General features: G+C 31.9%; 1 protein-coding gene across 2 annotated transcripts in view; it reads left to right on the top strand.

Moving 5' to 3' along the window:
* LOC127285062 (zonadhesin-like) overlaps nt 1-20,916 on the top strand; it is a 42,909-nt gene that overhangs the window by 18,819 nt on the left and 3,174 nt on the right. For both annotated transcript variants that reach the window (XM_051310865.1, XM_051310864.1), the window contains exons 2-6: nt 18,556-18,645; nt 18,917-19,029; nt 19,174-19,264; nt 20,025-20,137; nt 20,344-20,434. In XM_051310865.1, the coding sequence (XP_051166822.1) occupies nt 18,597-18,645; nt 18,917-19,029; nt 19,174-19,264; nt 20,025-20,137; nt 20,344-20,434 (457 nt within the window). In that variant the 5' untranslated portion in view covers nt 18,556-18,596. The remainder of the gene's footprint in view (nt 1-18,555; nt 18,646-18,916; nt 19,030-19,173; nt 19,265-20,024; nt 20,138-20,343; nt 20,435-20,916) is intronic.

Genomic DNA, 20,916 nt, shown 5'->3' with positions numbered 1-20,916 from the left:
TTTCTCGCCTGGGTATATTCTTGCTCTTTTCTTTGTATACAATATAGTCGATTTTTCTTTCACAGTAGTTCAGTCTTTTTTTTAACTTATAATTCTCGTTGGCGACATTTTCATACTTCCTTTTGCATATCTTTAAATATGTTCTTAGTGCATGGTTATTCTTTTTTATATCTTGTAAACTTGATTCCAAAGTATCAAGTTTGGTGTTTGTTTGTGTTACTTGCTGTTGAATATGGAAAAAAAGGTTCGTGACACATTCTGGTTGCGATAAATCCATTAAATCAACGGTTTCCATGTTCATCTGTGCACTTTAGACAAGTTAAAAAGACATAAACTACACAAATTTTCACATTCACCAATCTCGACGATTTTGAATATTTAAAACAAAATAATTAATTAGTCTATCATGCGATTAAGGAGAGCGATACAATAATATGTGCGGTCGCTTCGAAAACTCAATTGGAAAAATTCAATTATTCTCAAAAATTTCAATTCAAAATTAATTATTATCAAAATTTTCAATCCAAAATCAACTCAAATTAAATTATTTCAAAAATTTCAATTTAAAAATTTCTAAAATTTTCCATCTACAATTTTTTGAAATTTTATAATTTCAATTGTATCTCTCATGTAATTCAATTATTTTTAACTATTTCTATAATATTCTTTAAAAATTCAACTATCTGATTCTATTTTTTCAATTAAAAATGGTTTTTAATTTATTGTATTTTTGTCGGCAATTTCTAATAAATTTTTTAGTTAAATCATCAAAAAATTTTAAATAAAAATCACTTGAAATTCAATTAGAGTCAGTTGGGGTAAATGGGGACAAGAGGTTTTGGAGCTTAATTTACAGTTTTAAAATTAACTTCAACGTCAATATTTTAACCTCAGATCAGCTGCAAGAAGTTTTGAATATTGCCAAGCTTTTATCTTGACAATTGGCAGCAAGTAAAAAAAAGTTATCGCTCAATGCATAAAAACTTGAAAATCAAAGTCAAACTGTTTCAGTATTTTGTCGAGCATTTCAATGAAAACAGACTTAAAAATCATACAAATTTTTTTTCTTATTCCTTATGACTCCTATAACAGAAATTAACTTGAATTTTTCATTTTTGTCAATTTGGTTAATAATGACTAGCTGTCCCCATTTACCCTGAGTTTTCAAATTTTTGGGGTAAATAGGGACAGCTTGTCATTATTAACCTAATTAACAAAAATCACAAATTCAAGTGAATTTCTGTTATGGGAGTCATAAGGAATAAGAAAAAAATTTGGTATTATTTTTAAGTCTGTTTTTTTCAAATGCGAGACAAAATATTGAAATGAAAAAAATAAAATAAATTCAATTGTTTTAACTATTATATATGTACTACAAATTTTTTTCCAGTTTTTTCATCCCTTAATACAGTAATATACTTAAGGAAACTTTTTTCTTAAAACTTTCTTAGAAACTATGCTGTCCCCATTTACCCCAAATTTTATGAATTTTTCTAAATTTTGGGGTAAATGGGGACAGTCAGGTTCATGATTTTAAAGCTAATCTAAATTTTTTTTCTGCTGCATAAAATACTCCTAAGAATGTAAATAACAACTTAAAAAAAATAAACCCGCAAATATTACCTTATAATGGAAGAAACTTACGTAATTTGTGAAAATGTTGAATTACAATTCTTTAAATAAAAATTCGTTTTTTTAAATTTTACTAAAATTAATTAAAAATTAATTATTTTTGAAAATTCAATTATTTTGAAAAACATTGAATTAAAATATTTTTTAAAATCTAATTTTTTTAAATACCTACTTTAAATAAAAAAAATTTAAATACATACAAAAAAATTATATTAATTAGAAATAGGATAAGTAAATTAAACAATTAATATAAACACATTTATTATAAAATTTAAGTAAACACAAAAACATATAATATACTTCTGTTTGACAGAAATAAATGATATCTCAAGTTGAGGTCACCAGAAAAATAAAATTCGACCAGATTATTAAAAAATAAGTTTGTCTTTATTGATATGAGCTAGAATTTTGTACATAGGATAAAAATAAAAAAAAATGTCTGACTTTTCATTTTTGACATTTTTTAAAAATATTTATAGTTAAAAAAGTAGACGAAATGTTAAGAAATAATTGTCTACTTTTTTTAGCACTAAATACATATTTTTAAAAATGTTAAAAATGAAAAAAGTCAGCCATTTTTTTTATTTTTATCATATGTACAAAATTCTAATTAATAACAATAGAGACAAGCTTACTTTTTAATAATCTGGTCGAATTTTATTTTTCTGATATCCTGAACATGAGATATTATGTCCACTAGTTTCAAGTAGGGATAATTTTCGTCGGTCATTATTCCATCGAAAAAAAGAAAATGAAATGGTTTTTAATAGTTGAAAACCTCTTCTTTTATATGTGAAACATTTATTTCTGTCAAACAGAATTATATTATATGTTTTTGTGTTTACTTAAATTTTATAATAAATGTGTTTATATTAATTGTTTAATTTACTTATCCTATTTCTAATTAATATAATTTTTTTGTATGTATTTAAATTTTTTTTATTTAAAGTAGGTATTTAAAAAAATTAGATTTTAAAAAATATTTTAATTCAATGTTTTTCAAAATAATTGAATTTTCAAAAATAATTAATTTTTAATTAATTTTAGTAAAATTTAAAAAAACGAATTTTTATTTAAAGAATTGTAATTCAACATTTTGAAAAAAATTAAATTTTACAAATTGTCAAAAATAAATATATTACAAGCATTTTTTTCTGTCTATTTAGTCAATTTTATTTCGAATCGAAATATTAATTTTTAAAAAATTTTATTTCAACTTTAAAAACCATTTTGTAAAGGCCACAATCTTTTACAAAAAATAAAATATTTAAAAATTAATTTTTCATTAATTAATACATTTTTAATTATAATAAATAATTTTTGAATAATAATTTTGATTTAAATGTTTAAAAAATAGAATTTTTGTGTTCACTTTCATTTCTTATTTTAATATATTGAAATTATTTTCCTAATTATTTTTAAAACGTTTTTTCTTGTCTTTAACAATACTAATATAATTCTTTATTAATAAATAAAAAATTTTTAAATTAATTTTCGCAAATTTGTGAATTTTTAATTCATAGATAATATTTAAAAAAAATAATTAATTTTATTATAACCTTTTCACATGACCTTTAGTCATGATTTTACAGCATTATTTCGATACACTTTTAATTTTTATATTCACTTGCAATATGAATATTCAGAATATTCAAATATCTCCGTGAAAAACATTTTCAAATGAGCCCGCACTTTTAGGTCGATAAGTAAGATTAATTGTCTATCAGCAAGTTGTAGAGCCTGTGGAAGATTTTTTTTTCTGCCAGATATCTGTAGTGTAGTGGTTAGGGTCTTTAGCTAGCGCGCGGCGAACGTAGGTTCAATCCCCAGCACCCCAAAATATGTTTTCAAAAGTTCTTGCTCAATCAAGTATGCAGTGCTTGATTCAATGTGAAACAAAGCATTAAAGCAGAGCAACAATGTTTGTATATTATTTAGTTTATTTTTATTCCCAGATAGTAAATTTTTTTGATTGATAATAATAATAAAGATCTATCTATTATTATTATTATTAATATTATTTTTGTATTTTTTACAGATATTTCCGTCCAACATTTCCTGAAAATTTCATTTAAATTTTTGCGACGAACATTTCCTGAAAATTTCATTTAAATCTTTACTCAATTTTTGCGACGAACATTTCCTGAAAATTTCATTGAAACTTTTATTCAATTTTTGCGACAAACATTTCATAAAAATTTCATTTAAATTTTTACTCAATTTTCGCAACGAACATTTCCTGAAAATTTCATTTAAATTTTTAGTCAACATTTACGCCAAATATTTATTTTGGTGGGACATTTAAATCTTTATGCAATTTTCATTAAACTTTTCAATCAAATATTCCCAAGATTTCAAGGAAATCTTTACGAAATTTTTAGTAAAGATTGGCTGCTGTGGAGCCAACTATAATACACTTATCAAATACTAATAGTCTCTTAGCACAATTGTCGGCACACATCCGTCTTACACGGCAGCTCGGATTGATCTCTGGATTGATTATTGCGCGCCCTCTTCCTTCCTGCTGGCCCTTGGTCGGTGAGAATCCGGAAATATCTGCACGGAGAAAAAATTCAAGCGTTTGTAGTATGAGACCAGTTCATACTCTCGTAGCAGGGCTGGTTCGTCTACACATTAAGCATGAATTCATACGTTTCGAGCGTGATAGTACACTATACTTTAAAGGCGTAATATATACGCTCTTCTTGTATAAATTTATGCTTCATTAGTAGCGACGCCACGCGCATTTCGTAGGCAACATCAGCCTACTACGATTGCAGGCAACATATGCTCTAAGAGTATATGTTCCTTACAACTGGATATTGTGCACGAAACGTGCTTTCTAAAAGTGCTTATAAAATATTTTTATATAAATAGGTGGTTATAATTAATCAGATTGTTAACCATAAACATAAAGATTTATTAAAATATTTGCAATTATAGGTTAAATTTTAAAAATTAAAATTAATTTTGCTTTTGATAAATAATAAAAGAAGTGTTTTGACAGATTCTTATTTTTTGAGGTTATGTTTGGCTCATTTCTCTTTAATAAAAATATTATCACTTACATTTTAAATTACTTGTTTGTTTATTAGATTAAAATATTAATTTTGTTGCAACGTATTAATACTTGTTGCTTTCATGAAAAAATAATCTGTTAATTATGAAAAGATTTTTTTATAAACAAAGCAAAAGATTAACGAAATTTTCAATTTTAACTTTTTATTTAAAATTGAATTTGTTTGTTTAGATTATTATTATTATTTAAATTATCGATTTTTTTTATTCAAAATTAAAAATTCAGTGATGGTCATTTTTTTTAAAGAGAAATGAGCCAAACATAACCTCAAAAAATAAGAATCTGTCAAAACACTTCTTTTATTATTTATCAAAAGCAAAATTAATTTTAATTTTTAAAATTTAACCTATAATTGCAAATATTTTAATAAATCTTTATGTTTATGGTTAACAATCTGATTAATTATAACCACCTATTTATATAAAAATATTTTATAAGCACTTTTAGAAAGCACGTTTCGTGCACAATATCCAGTTGTAAGGAACATATACTCTTAGAGCATATGTTGCCTGCAATCGTAGTAGGCTGATGTTGCCTACGAAATGCGCGTGGCGTCGCTACTAATGAAGCATAAATTTATACAACAAGAGCGTATATATTACGCCTTTAAAGTATAGTGGACTATCACGCTCGAAACGTATGAATTCATGCTTAATGTGTAGACGAACCAGCCCTGCTACGAGAGTATGAACTGGTCTCATTCTACAAACGCTTGAATTTTTTCTCCGTGTGGAACTTCCTAATCCTTCATTGGACAACGAACCACCTATACTAAGGAAAAACCGCTGACACGCACAATCACACACTCATATGAATAGATCTCCCTGCTTGACATATTCGACGCTGATACTAATATATAGAATTCTCGACCATATAATGAATATTGGGGACTGATATCTAAATAACGATATACTTCGTTATAAACCCCTCTCCTAGGCCGATAATACTCTGGTATTATTGCCGATATTTAAATCACAAACAAAAAAAAGGAAATAAGCTAACTATTCATTATATTGAATAATTTTTTTTTATTCCAAAAATCAATACATAATAAACATGTTCAGTTACCGCTGATTAATCATTTCTACGCTTACGCTGATATGCACGCTGATGAACTGAACAATACGAATACCCAATCTAGAAATAAACAACATTGTTAAGACACAGAAAATTTAAGATTTCTTGGTGCGAGGAGGTATAAAGCGTTTTAAATCAGATACATGAACTTTCGCTACTCGCCGATAATCGTTCACTTTTAGTTCATATACCGACGCTGACAGTTGTTTGACGATTTCATAAGGCCCTTCATATTTTGGTGCTAATTTTTCCGAAAATTTATTAACCGCATTCGACAACTTATGTGTTCGCCATAACACTTGATCTATGAACCTCGCGACCAGATCACGCAAAGCATCCAATCTTCTCAATCGATCGATCCATATTTCAGGATCCAAACGATCAACTATCGTCTTAACCTCAATTTCGCGACGTAAGCTCTTTACAGGATCAGGTTGAAAACCATAATTAAGGAACGCTGGGGACACTTTTGTTGATGATTGAGACGCTGTGTTCACAGCATGTCTAAACTCGTGGACATGTTTGTCCCAGTCACGGTGATCTTTACCAACAAAAGTCGCTATCATTGTTTTTAACACACGATTACTACGCTCAACAGGATTCGCTTGTGGATGATATGGTGGAGTTGTCAAATCCTGTATACCATATTCTTCCAGGGTTTTTTTCATAAGTTTATTATCGAACTCTTTACCGTTGTCAGTCAATAAGAAACGGGGAGTATTCTATCTGAATACGACCAACTCTTCAAACGCTCGCGCAATTGATTTTCCGTCCGCTGATCTAATCGGTTTTAACTCTATCCAACGCGAAAATAAATCTTGAAAAACAACTAAATGCCTGCATTGACTTTTACTTGGCGGAAACTCCATACAGTCCGCCGCTACCACCATCCAGGGTTGTTCAACAATCCGCTGACCCATAAGACCCTGTGGTCCCTCCTGTGACACTTTATGACGCTGACATTCTGGACATGATTTCACAAAATTATGCACATCATACCAGATACTTGGGCAATAGTAATCTTTCGTGACACGACCATAAGTTTTTTCGATACCTAAATGTCCCGCTGATAACCCATCATGAGCATCTCTCAACACTCTTTCTCTATGCTCGGCTGGTATCACCAGTTTCCAACCTTGTTGTTCTCCTGCAAATGGTAACAGGATTGGACAATTTCTAAATCGATACAACCTATTCTCTTCTACTGTCCAACCTGGAAAACGCTGGGGGAATTTTTCCACTATTTCGCTGCGCTTAATATACCATGGATCGCAAACAGTTTCAAATGCTGAAACTTCATTGCTACTATCTTCAAACATTCTTGAGAGGGCATCAGGCACGTGATGATGAATTCCTCGTCTGTGTACAATATCGAAATTCCATTGTTGCATCTCTAAGGCCCAGCGCGCTAAACGACCAGTCGGATCCTTCAGATTCCGCAACCATTTCAGAGCACTGTGATCCGTGATCACGGTGAATTTATATCCTTCGATATAAGGTCTGAATTTTTTAATAGCCCACAAAAGGGACAAACATTCCTTTTCTGTGACGCTATAATTCTTTTCTGACGCTGAAAGGGCCTTACTAATGTACACTATTGGATGTTCACCATCCTCTGATTCTTGAGTGAGGACCGCACCAATTGCAAAATCTCTTGCATCACATTGAATCGTAAATGGTTTGCTGAAGTCTGGTCTTGCCAGAACAGGCGCTGACACTAATTTCGATTTCAATGTTTGAAATGCCTCATTTTGGTCCTCCTTACACTCGCAATGTTTACCTTTTCGCAATAACCTCAACAACGTAATTTTTAACTCGCTGTCCTTTTCTATAAATCTGGAATACCATCCGACCATTCCGAGAAAACGTCTCAATTGTTTCAAATTTTGTGGCGCTGGATAATCTAACACCGGCGCTATTTTCTCAGGGTCTGGACGTAGACCTCCGATATCAAGAACATATCCCAGATAAGTTACTCTAGAACAACCAAACTAACACTTATTTGGGTTCACTACAAGTCCCGCTAATGACAATTTCTCGAGCACCATTCTTAACCATCGCATGTGTTCCTCATAATTATTATTGACGATAATAATATCGTCCAAATACCCAAATACAACTGGTTCGAATTCTGGACCAAAAAAGGAATCAATCAAACGCTGAAACATCATCGCAGCATTAGTGAGTCCGAATGCCATCTGCTTAAACTGAAACAGTCCCAAACCAGGAATTGAAAAAGCGAAAACTGTACCTTTGGTACTACAGACTTGACAAGCCACATTGTTCGCTTTGTCCCTTTTGGGATATTCCGCTGAAAAATGACCTTGTTCTCTGCAATTGTAACATATCCTGTAAGGGCATTCTGGCGCTCGATGACCACCTACTTTACAATTGTTACATGTGCCCACAAACGGTCGCTGAAAATTCGAGGATGGTCCCAAGTCTGGTTTTGTCCCCATTGAGGTTTTGGAACCGAAGCAGTAACTTTTCCATGATTGAGCCCAGTCTTGATTTGACTCTTCTGCGGTCCCCCTGTTGATCCCTGATTGGATCCAAACGCATCCACAGAATCTTCCGCTCTATTTTTCTCTCTCTTCTTTCCACTCTTACGCTTGGGTGATTTACTCTTTTTCTTTTTCGCCGCTGAATTATCATCAGAATCAGACGCTGAAGTAATCATAAAAGCATCTATCTTTGATCCTCGATGAGTCCCTTTAGGCGTTGCTAATGGGAATCTCATCTTATCTCTCGAAGGTGGCGGTACATACCGGCTATCAAGGTCCTTGAGTTTTTCGAGTTGCCGTAACGTTTTCTCGAATTCTGCTAATGAGTTAATCTCATGCGTTGCGAGATAACGCCGATACTCTGGTATCAATCCCCTGAAAACCACTTTTAACAAATTATCCTCGGGAATGGGACGTTTGAAATGATCGCTGATCATACGCAGATTCATAATGTACGCTGATATTTTTTAACCTTTGGCCTGAGTACGGGCCTTCAACTCGTCCCAAATATCATCATCCTCCATGGACACTGAAAATTCCCGGATAAATAATTTTTTTAATGTCTTCCACGAATCAATCTCATTTCTACGGATCCTATACCATCGACTTGCTCCTTGTCGAAGAACACTAGGTAACGCTCTCATTAACTCGTAGTCGCTGAACTGATTACAATCTTTACACTCTTCGAGCCTATCTAGAAAATCTAGTGGATCTTGTTTATCCATCGCTGAAAATTTTATTTCCCAATCCTTTAATGCTTTAACCGCACACGAGCTTATATCTGTCACGTATCTCGTATGCCTAGTTGGCGCCAGGTTTAGACCATTTTCAGACCCTGAGTCGGACTCGTCCGAAGATAAATGTAATCCCGATCTATTATGACCCTGCGGTGAATTAACACTATTGAGACGCCGATTATCACCCCTACCGCCCTCTATATGCTTGTTATGTATATCGTTCCGCTGATTTTCTTTATGTTTTTCCGCAACATCTAATTCAATTCTCTGTTGATTAACATTAAAAGCAGTTCTATCTCCAATTCCCCATTCTTGCCATTCTGGAGGTCTTAGAACTCTTTTTTCTCATTTGCTCTCTGGGGTAATTTAGTCTGGCGCTGATTTGGAATACTAATCGGAGGAACATTTTTTATATTATTCGGTCTTTTGGATATTGCACCCAAACTCATACCGCGCGTATTATTATTGCTACCAGGGGCACACACTTGTTCGTTGCTCTGTATCACCGGACGCTGATTATCAACGTGTTGTACCGGAGGTGTCCAATTATACTCCAAATTTCTATTTTGTGTCAAAATAGCCGCTAATTGTGGATTAAGATGGAGTAAAATTGCTTCCATCTGGGTCACGCTTAATAAATTTGGCGTAAATGTTGATGATGGGATACTGCCGTTAGGCAAAGCCCACGTCACATTCGTCACTACCCCTGCCGTTGACCCCGAAATAGTTGTCGTCGCTGATGATGTACCCGAGGTTATCATAATTACCCCTGTAATCGTACATACTGGTGGGGTAAGGTTAACCCCCTCACGCTGATCAACTATATTTCCGACATTTTCATACCCGCTTGTTCCAGGGATTGCCCTGTCACCGCCCTGATTCAGCCCGTTTTCACTATTATCTTCTAACGCTAAGTTTCCACCTGTCGCTCCTACTTCGTCTGATATTGGGATGCCCTCCATTAACAGAGTTTCCACTGTGTCGGACGCGTCGTACTTCTCTAACCACGGAACACGAAGTACTTCTCCAAAAATTATTCTCGCTCTAAGACGCAGTAAACGTTCACGAAGAACTTGTCCCGACCCTTTCGTACTCACATTTTGGCTTTCCAACTCGTCAAACACCTCTTCATCTGTCAACGACCCAATCGCTTCCCACATTTTTCTAAAACCGTCGTGCTTAAAAAGCCTAACGAAAAGTTGCTGATATGATTCCATGGCGGTAGAAACTATTTGCTTCAAATCTCGCGAAAAAGAACTGAATTCTTTTGAACACTCCAGTTTAATAAAATTTCCAAAAGTGATAACGCCGCACACTCGTTATCATCACCCACTACACTCAAGAAAAGAGAAAAAAATTTATTTTTACAATGCACAAAAAAAATGATTATGTTATATGGAATGACCCAAATAATCAATAATCTCACACTAATACACGTCACCGTTAAAATTAGTGAGGACTAATAAAAAGAAACACTTTTCATAACTGGACGAACACACAAAATAAAATTTGTTGTCGCTGAAAAATTATTAAAAGTACAATAATTTATCATTTCAAAAATAAATGAATGTCCGATTATAAAAGATCAATTGATTAAATTGAACGCTTTCTCGATTCAATTGAAAAACGTAATGTCCTGTTTGACTTTACGCGTCATATAATTGATAAAAATATAGAAATAATTATTTCCGTTGAGAATTATTATTTGTTCCACCCGTTATATAAAGGTAAAAAAAAATTTTCCCTTTAAACGGAATACTCTCTGATAACGCTGCTTTTACGCTGATAGTCACTGTATACTCGTAAAAAAAGGAACAAATATTTTAATCAACGGTAATTATACGAGAACACTGATTCTACACTTTTATTTCCGAGTTTCTCCTGAGTATTTGAAAAATGTCAAAAAAAGGAAAAATCGAACAATAAATTACACACACGACAAAAAAAATTAACATTTATCAATTAAAATTAAAAATTTTAAAACTTTCAATATCTCAATGATATTTGAGAACCATGCGGCATGGATTCACAGGGGACGCCGAACAGCTGATTTGGCGCTAAAGTGAGACCGGCCGGCGGATGACGTCACATCCGAGCACATGTTCAGAAATTCACTTGAAATTAATAAAATGTAAAATTCGAAAACCGAGAAAGACAAATTATTTCACAATTTAACAAACATATACAACACAATACCTTCAATAAATAACCGCGCTTAAACTCTTTATTACCTCCTGGTTGATAATTACAACTTTATAATTACGGTGAATGCAAGAAAAAGGTAGTTCAAATTCAATGTCTCAGCATGGGCCCCACGTTGGGCGCCAATTTGTAACGCTAATTTAGATATTAGAAATATTAATTAAAATAACAATATTCCACCATCCCGTGTTTAAATTACGTACTGTGATTTCGCTACACACTACTCTCCGGCATACGAGCCTCTCTCATGGGGAGATTCCGCTGAGACGATCGGGAAACACGACGACGACCTGAATTGAACTACCTGTTACTCTTATATATAGTACTCACTAAACACGCCTTGTTGAGATAATCCGCTGAAACGACGATGTAGCTGCGACTTAACTCCCAGGATTAAAAACAAAATAACTCACGATTTAAACAATGTAACAACTATTTATTTAACCAACTATAATACACTTATCAAATACTAATAGTCTCTTAGCATAATTGTCGGCACACATCCGTCTTACACGGCAGCTCGGATTGATCAATTACTAACTTCAGAATTACGGTAACTTTATTCGTTTGTAAAATATTTGATTTGTTATAAACATTAATTAATTAATTAATTAATATCTCAAAAACTTTAAAAGATCCCACTCTGAAAATTACATGTTTTGTAGGAAATTTGTCAAGCTTTCCATTGAGATAGTTAAAAATAATTTTAAAAAATCCGATTTTGAGATAAACGTAAATTAACATTTTGACCTTGAATTTCAAGGTCAAATGTTATTTAAAAAAAAAATTATTAACAACGTGTAGCTCGTCAAAAAAGCTTTAAAAATCATTATATATATGTTAACTTTTATGCATTCTACTTATAAATATTGTACATTGAAAAAATTTTTTTTTTTCAAAAGTCAAAAATTAAAAACGTAATTCAAAAACTATTTTATTAAATTCAATAATAATTGATTTTTAGACTTTCACGAACAATAACAACATTTTAGAAAAGTATGGATTAAATTCGAGAACTTTTAATTTTTTGTTCGGACATTTCAGGAATTCATATATAGAATTCTCGACCATATAATGAATATTGGGGACTGATATCTAAATAACGATATACTTCGTTATAATATTTATTGAGAAATTTGTTTAATAATACGGCCCTGGCCGCCTACTATTATACCGCGTATCACATGGTCTCGTGAATTTTATAGCAAAACAGTAGTATTTATATTGTATTCTTGTTTTAAGTGATTTAATTCATTTGCTGAAACTCTTCAAGACGTTCTTAACTAATTATAATTATAATCAGTGATAAAGTTAGTGACTTTTCTTGTGTTTAAGGTTTCTAACCTAACTTTTGTCACCATAAAGCATGGCAACCAAAGACAATACTTTGAATGCAAAAATGTGTGTAATGTGTAAGCAAAATGTAGTTGATGCTGTTTTTTGTAAAATCTGCTCAACTCCTTATCACCCTGGTTGTGCTAATCGCACAACATTGCTTTCAAATGGTGGATATTCTAAATGTTGTCGCCCAAAATCACCGCTACCTCAAATTCAAACAGATTCGAACACCCCTGCATCATCTCAGGAACGTATCGAGAATCAATCTATCACAAATGATAGTATTGAATCCATAATTAATAAAGCAATCAGGGATCTACAGGTGGGATTGGATAAGAATTTTTCAATAGTGTCAAGAACAATTAATGAAGTTTCATCCAAAGTTGACAACATGAGTTTAAAGGTTGATGAGGTTGTTACTACTGTTACTGACCATTCTGAAAGAATTGCAGTTATTGAAGGTACACTTGAAAACTTGCATATTAACTCGTTGTCCAGAAATTGCTTGTCAGAGATTCAGGATCGCTTATCTCGTTCCCGGTATCTAATTCTCTTTGGTCTTGTGGAGGATAAAAATAATAAATCTAATGAACATTCTAAAGAAAATATTTCCATAACTGTCACACAACTTTTTTCAAAATTCTCCACTCTTGATCTTCTTGAAAATTTAAAAACATTTAGAATTGGTTCATTCACGCAGACGCAGCAACATCCAAGACCCGTAAAAATTATATGCAGTTCGGAAGAGAGGGCGAGATTGATACACAAAGCATTCCTGGAAGCAAAGAAGGACGATGCCCTTCGTCATCACATACAAAATATGCGGCTGTCAAAGGACATGACAAAAATGCAAGTCGAGGAAGTATCACAACTGAGGAAAGAGTTGGAATTGCGGCAACAAGCGGGGGAAATGAATACTCGACTTGTGTTTCGCAACGGTGTTCCCTCAATTGTGTCCCCCACTCTACAACGAAAGCCACGGAGCAATCTACATGTCTCACAGGCATAGTGAAGTTTGATGTCGGTGCCGAAATACTGTGTGACACTGTGAATTCATCACGTCTTATCCCCTCCTGCTCAGCTCGTGAACTTGTCACAGCTGACTCTCGTACATTGTCTGTTTATTATCAGAATGTAAGGGGATTGAGAAGTAAACTGGACAGTCTTCGACATTCATTATCAACTGTATCTTTTCATGTAATTATTTTTTCTGAAACATGGCTAAATTTTTCCTTTAATTCCTCAGAACTTGGATTTATAAATTACGACATATTTAGATCAGATAGAAATAGTAATACCAGTTTACATTCTCGAGGGGACGGTGTTTTGGTGGCGTGTAAGTCAATGTTAAACGCTACTTTCTTAGACACTAATAATTCTTCAGTTGAGCATATTTTTGTTAAATTTTTTTTCAATTCAATTTTGTATGTCTTGGGGACGTTTTATATACCACCTAATTCTACTTTTAATGTTTACTTATCTGTTTGCAATATTATAGAAATAGTTAATAATTCTTTTCCCACAGCAACATTAATTATAATCGGCGATTTTAACATTCCATTTGTTTCCTGGTGTTTCCCCTTTGATAATGGGAATGGCACTACATGTATATCTAAAATACGTACATCAAAAGTTTATAATAGAATTGCTAACCGTATTTCCGAAACATTAGATTTTTTAAATATTAATCAAGTTAACAAATTTGTTAATGCATCGGGCAATATTTTGGACCTTGTCCTTTACAACTCCACTAATTTCACTTTAGACTTAGTAACTGAACCAATTTTGCCAATTGATAAATACCACCCACCATTGATTTTTACCACAAGTAATAATGTTGATAATAGTAACAGTGTGAATGATAATTTCAGTAGTCCACGTGCTAGATATGATTTTAGCAAAGCAGATTTGGCAAACCTGCATATTTATTTACTAAATGTCAATTGGACTAATGTTTTAAACACGCTTAATATTGATGATGCAGTCTCCGTTTTTTACAATTATATATACACTGCCTTTAACTTATTTGTACCTACAAAAATATCTGTATCATCCACTTATCCATCATGGTTTACCAAGGAACTAAAGCAATTGGTTTCATTGAAGAAGGCGGCTCATCAAAATTATAAACAAACTGGTTCTCATCACGATTACTTAATTTTTTCAAAATTTCGTTCAGAATGTAAAATTAAATCTAAATTATGCTATAAAAGTTATATGGCTCGTGTTGAGAATTCAGTTATCTCAAATCCAAAATATTTCTGGAGTTTTGTCAATAATTTGCGTGGAACCTCTAGAATTCCTAATGAAATGATATATGATCAATTTGTTGCAGGCACCAATGTAGATATTGCTAATTGTTTTAAAAATTAGTTTAGTTCCGTTTACACTCTACCTTCTACTAATATTTCAGCTAATGACTTTGTTATTAATAAAAATAATTCAATTACTGTTGGTCATATATCGAGAGAAACAATTTTGTTAAAACTTAAAATGTTGGATGTTAATAAGGGAGCTGGACCAGATGAGATTCCGCCTTCTCTCTTGAAATCTTGCTGTTCCTCTTTCGTCGAGCCTCTTTATATTCTGTTCAATTGGTCATTAGCCTGTGGAATTTTTCCATTTGTATGGAAACGTGGAATTGTTGTTCCCATATATAAGGACGGAAACAAGAATGATGTTGTTAATTATCGACCAATAACTATTTTAAACACTATCGCGAAAATATTTGAAAGCATAATTCATGACGATGTATATAGACAAGTAGATTCGTTGATTATTGAGAGTCAGCATGGTTTCGTGAGAGGTAAATCGGTTCTGACAAACTTAAGTATTTATTCTGATTTTGTGCTTAATAATTTTGAAAAAGGTTTACAGGTTGACGTGGTCTATACTGATTTTGCCAAAGCTTTTGATAAGGTGGATCACGGCATTCTCTTGGCAAAGCTTGAAGCTCTGGGTTTTTCTCCTAATTTAATCACTTGGATTGAAAGTTATCTTAAAGACAGAACCTTGTCAGTTCGAATTAAACATGATTATTCTAATATATTTTCCGCCACTTCTGGAGTCCCCCAGGGATCGAATCTTGGACCTCTGTTCTTTGTGCTTTTCATCAACGACATAAATTTCATTTTTAAATTTTGTAAATATTCACTATTTGCTGACGACTTGAAATTATTTATAGCAATCTCTAATGAATGTGATTATATGCAATTACAATATGATCTCAATCAGCTTTTATCTTGATCTAAAAAGAATAAACTATTTTTAAATATCAACAAATGTAAAACAATATCCTTTTCTACATCTTCGAATTTCATTAATAATAACTATTTTGTTGATAAAAAGGTACTTTTGAGAGTGTCCACGATTGTCGACCTTGGGGTAATGATTAACGGCTCATTTTCCTTTATAGATCATATTACTTATACAATTAATAAAGCTACCCGAGCCTTGGGTTTTGTCATTAGAAATGCAAAATGTTTTCGAAATCCTCTTGTATTGAAAAAATTGTATTTCGCACTAGTTAGGCCTATAATTGAATTCGTCTCTGTATTGTGGAAATCTTATCAAAGCTACCTGTTAACAGATATCGAACGTGTTCAGAACAGATTTCTTCGTTTTATGGCTAAACAGACTGGTGTACCAATTGATTATCATAATCACGACTACACAGACTTAAGATTAAAATTTGATATTCAGCTATTATCTCAGCGATTTTTATACGCCGATATGCTTTTCTTGTTTAAAATTATTAACGGCATAATTAATTGTGCAGAATTGCTGAGTCTATTTTATTTGCATATACCCCTAAAATCTCCAAGACATCAACAATTGTTTCACATTCCTTTCAATAAAACTAACTATTTGAACAATTCTGTGATCAACAGATTGTGTAAAGAGGCAAATCAGTGTAGCACAAGTGTTAACTTTTTTGGTATTTCTTTAAATAAGTTTATAATTGAACTGCGTAATTTTATGTATGATGAGAACAATAATGTTAGCGCGGCTGATTAATTTTGTTTAAATTAGAATTATCGTATCATAGTACACTGTACGAATGGGCGCTGCCCGTATACTTTGAATAAATAAATAAATAAATAAGTAAATTGGAAATTTTTTTTTAAGTACTAAGACTTGAAATTAACAAAACAATTTCACATCTCTCTGTTCTTTTACGAGAATAGTGAAAGATGTAAAAAATATTTTTAAATCTAATATTTCAGAAACCAAGCAACATATCTTCGCTAAATTTTAATAGCAAATAAATTATGTTAATAAAAAATATCTCACAACCCTCACAGCACCGGATATTTAAGGATATCCCTAGGACATCCTGGGGATATCCATTGCCTTGCGGCGGTTTGGATATCCCTGGGATATCCCAGGGATGACCCAGGATATCCTCAGGATGTCCGAGGGATATCCAAACCGCCACAAGCAAATGGATATCCCCAGGATGTCCCAGGGATATCCTTAAATATCCGGTGTTGTGGGGGAAAATCTTCAATTTTTTTTTATTATTCTGAAAAAAGTTTGCAACCCACAAAAGATTGGAAAATTTTTTATATTCAATATTATTAACTGATAATAAAATGTTTTTTCAATTTATCATATCTCTGTTAGAGTTTCTTCGAAAGTCATTATTACTTTAAAAACAATTCTAATTGAAATGTAATAATAATTTTGATATTTATGTTGTGTTTAGAGTTTTGTTAATGTGAAACGAGACTTTTGTCACTCACGTGACGAAATAAATAAATGAAATAAGTATTTAGAAAAGTAATTACTTATTTCACTTATATTAAAATCTCATTCTCAAATGATACCCAATTAAAATGCCTTCCTTGTTTGTGGTATTACCCCCGCTAATTATTCAAATACTATATTTGTCTACGCCCAATATTTTTGATTTCTCCCACTTTTTGAATTTTCGACACTATAAAATCGATTTTCGAAAGTATCTTCCAAACAGTCTAAGTTTAACTGTCGCTTAGAATACTTGACAAAGAAAAATCATTTTGCAAACATTTAATTAGTGACAACAATTGTATTTCAACATTTACAAGTCTTCATCAACCCAGTGTGCACGTTCTAGAACTGTTCTATAACAAAAAGGTAACAGTGTTCTAGAACAATTGTTATCATTTTGTTATAGAACAATTCTAGAACTGTGTTATAGATTTGTTCTGTATCTGTTCTGTAATGCAATGTTATAGAACATTAGTTCTAGATTTGTTCTAGAATTGTGCCATAGCATGGTTCCTGCTTTGTTATAGAACAGTTATAGAAGGCTCAAATTAATAAAACTTCGTACCCTACAACCAAGTTTCCTGTAACCTATTACAAAAATAAACTGCTAAATGACACAGACATTGCATACTTGCAGTATGCAGGATTCCAGTTATCGAGTGAAAAGAAAAACAATTGCTGTTTACTCCGCGATAACTCAGTTGTAATTGTTCAAAATAATCGAAAGGATTCTGATTCTATAGTTTTAGAAGTTAAAAAAATTCAAAGACTTGAACCTTTTTTTACTGAACCGTGTGATTCGAAGAAGCTTGGAATTTTTTCAGTTGACAAAATAGCTTTTTCTCCTGTGACTAAAATCAATGCCAGTGAAGTTAAACGTAAATTTTTAAAAATCGCTCTTGATGACAATAAATGCGTGATTATTGCCATGTTGCATGCGAATAATTAAAATGATTATAGTAATGCTCCGTATTAGATTGTATGAATTATACATAAGTTTATACATAAGTTTTTCATTAATTTTAAAAAATTGTTTTTCAAATTTATATTTAAATTTATTATTCGTAAAAAATCAAAAATAATTTTTAATGTGTGTTAGAACTGATTTGAGGATTAACAGTGAATAAATGTCGACTTTTATGTAAATGTATAACAAATGTTTTTCTTATTTTATTCAAACAAAAAGATCATTTTAAAAAAATTTTGTGATGTAATTATTATGGATTTGTTCTAGAACTGTTACAGAATTGTTCTGTATCCTTGCATACTGGGAATATGTCTTCAATCTTTACTCTTTCATTACTTTTGGCCATTGCTGCAGTTCGTAAGTATTTTTTGTTACACTATGATTATTTTTATAATCATAAAAAATTGTTAAATTTTTTTTTAAACATGTATACCTAATACAATTTTTTTAATTAAATAATTTATTAAACTATCTTTTGCTAATAAATAAATTTTCTTTGAAATATCGTTTCTATCAGTAGAAGAAAAAATAATTTAAATAATTATAAGTAAGAAATATAAAAGAAAAATTATTTTGTTTTTTTTTAAATTGTATAGATATTTAAAATGAAATTCAATTTTAATTATAGAGTCCTATGTCGACAATTGTGGACACAATGCAATTTATACAGAGTGTGAAAAAACTAGTAATTGTATCAAAACATGTCACGAGTTTAATACTTCGTCGTGTACCAGTAACAAGGTAACTTCCTACGGGGATGTATTTCAATAAATAAATTCAATTTCAATTTCTTGCAATACTAAAATACATTGTACTTTAATGGATTTAATTTTTTTTTTTTTTTTGAAAATTATGTTTAAACCTTACATTTGATTTCATTTACAGACATGTCATCCTGGCTGTGAATGCAAAGAAGGATATGTAAGGCACCTTGAGTTTAACTTATGTGTTTTACCTCATCACTGCCCAAAATTAGGTAAATTACAAAATATAACTAAAAAACATAATAAATATAAATAATTACACAGCCACACAAAAAAAAATTTTGATCTGAGGGTCTGACTATGCCTACTGTATGTTTTTTGGGTCGCTGAATCCGAATTCTAGGTCCGTTTTACCCCATCAGATCAGGATTTTGAGATAATCTTAAAAAACCAATATGGCGGACACTTTTTCGAAAAATTCATCGGATTTGTCTGAAACTCTTTATTCGGGGGTTTTTGGGGTCGCTGATCACGAATCTGATATCAGTTTTCAAAACTTCAAAATAGCGGAACCAAAATGACTTACACATTTTCGAATAATTCATCGGAATCGCATGAAACTCGTTACTCGGGGGTTTTCGGAGTCGCTGATTACGAATTTGAAGTCAGTTTTCAAAAATTCAAGATGGAGGACACTTTTTCGAAAAATGCCGTTATGGCAGATACACTTAAGGAATTTGTAAAGGTGCCATCTTGAATTTTTGAAAACTGACTTCAAATTCGTAATCAGCGACTCCGTAAACCACCGAGTAACGAGTTTCATGCGATTCCGATGAATTATTCGAAAAAGTGTCCGCCATATTGGTTTTTTGAGGTTATCTCAAAATCCTGATCTGATGGGTTAAAACGGACCTTGAATTCGGATTCAGCGACCCAAAAAACATAAAGTAGGCATAGACAGACCCCCAGATCAAAATTTTTTTTTTGTGTGGCTGTATAGATATTTAAAATGAAATTTAATTTTAATTATAGATTCCATTTTCCACAATTGTGGACCCAATGAAATTTATAGAGAGTGTGGAGATGTTGGTGATTGTATTAAAACATGTGACAAGTTAGATACTTCGTTCTGTTATAATAAGACGGTAAATTCTTTATATATAAAAATAATCATTATTGAACAGTAATTAAATATAATTAAATTTCCATTTTACAAATTTCAGTCCTCTTTTGGACTACGGGGATGTATTTCAATAAATAAATAAATTCAATTTCTACCAATACTAAAATACATTGTACTTTAATTTTTTTTTAAATTATGTTTAAACCTTACATTTGATTTTATTTACAGAAGTGTAATCGTGGCTGTGAATGCATAAAAGGATATGTAAGGGACCTTGAGTCCGACAAATGTGTTTTACCTCATCAATGCCCAAGAAAAGGTAAATTACAAAATATAACTAAAAAACATAATAAATATAAATAATTACACAGCCACACAAAAAAAAAATTTTGATCTGATGGTCTGACTATGCCTACTGTATGTTTTTTGGGTCGCTGAATCCGAATTCTAGGTCTGTTTTACCCAACCAGATCAGGATTTTGAGATAACCTCAAGAAACAAATATGGCGGACACTTTTTCGAAAAATTCATCGGATTTGTCTGAAACTCTTTATTCGGGGGTTGTTGGGGTCGCTGATCACGAATCTGATGTCAGTTTTCAAAAATTCAAAATGGCGGATCAAAAATGACTAACACATTTTCGAATAATTCATCGGAATCGCATGAAACTCGTTACTCGGGGGTTTTCGGAGTCGCTGATTACGAATTTGAAGTCAGTTTTCAAAAATTCAAGATGGCGGATACTTTTTCGAAAAATGCCGTCATGGCAGATACACTTAAGGAATTTGTTAAGATGCCATC

Source organism: Leptopilina boulardi, unplaced genomic scaffold (genome assembly GCF_019393585.1).
Source record: "Leptopilina boulardi isolate dan_hultmark-lab unplaced genomic scaffold, ZJU_Lbou_2.1 LbouV2_328, whole genome shotgun sequence".
NCBI lineage: Eukaryota > Metazoa > Arthropoda > Insecta > Hymenoptera > Figitidae > Leptopilina > Leptopilina boulardi.
This window is presented reverse-complemented; position numbering and strand designations above follow the sequence as displayed.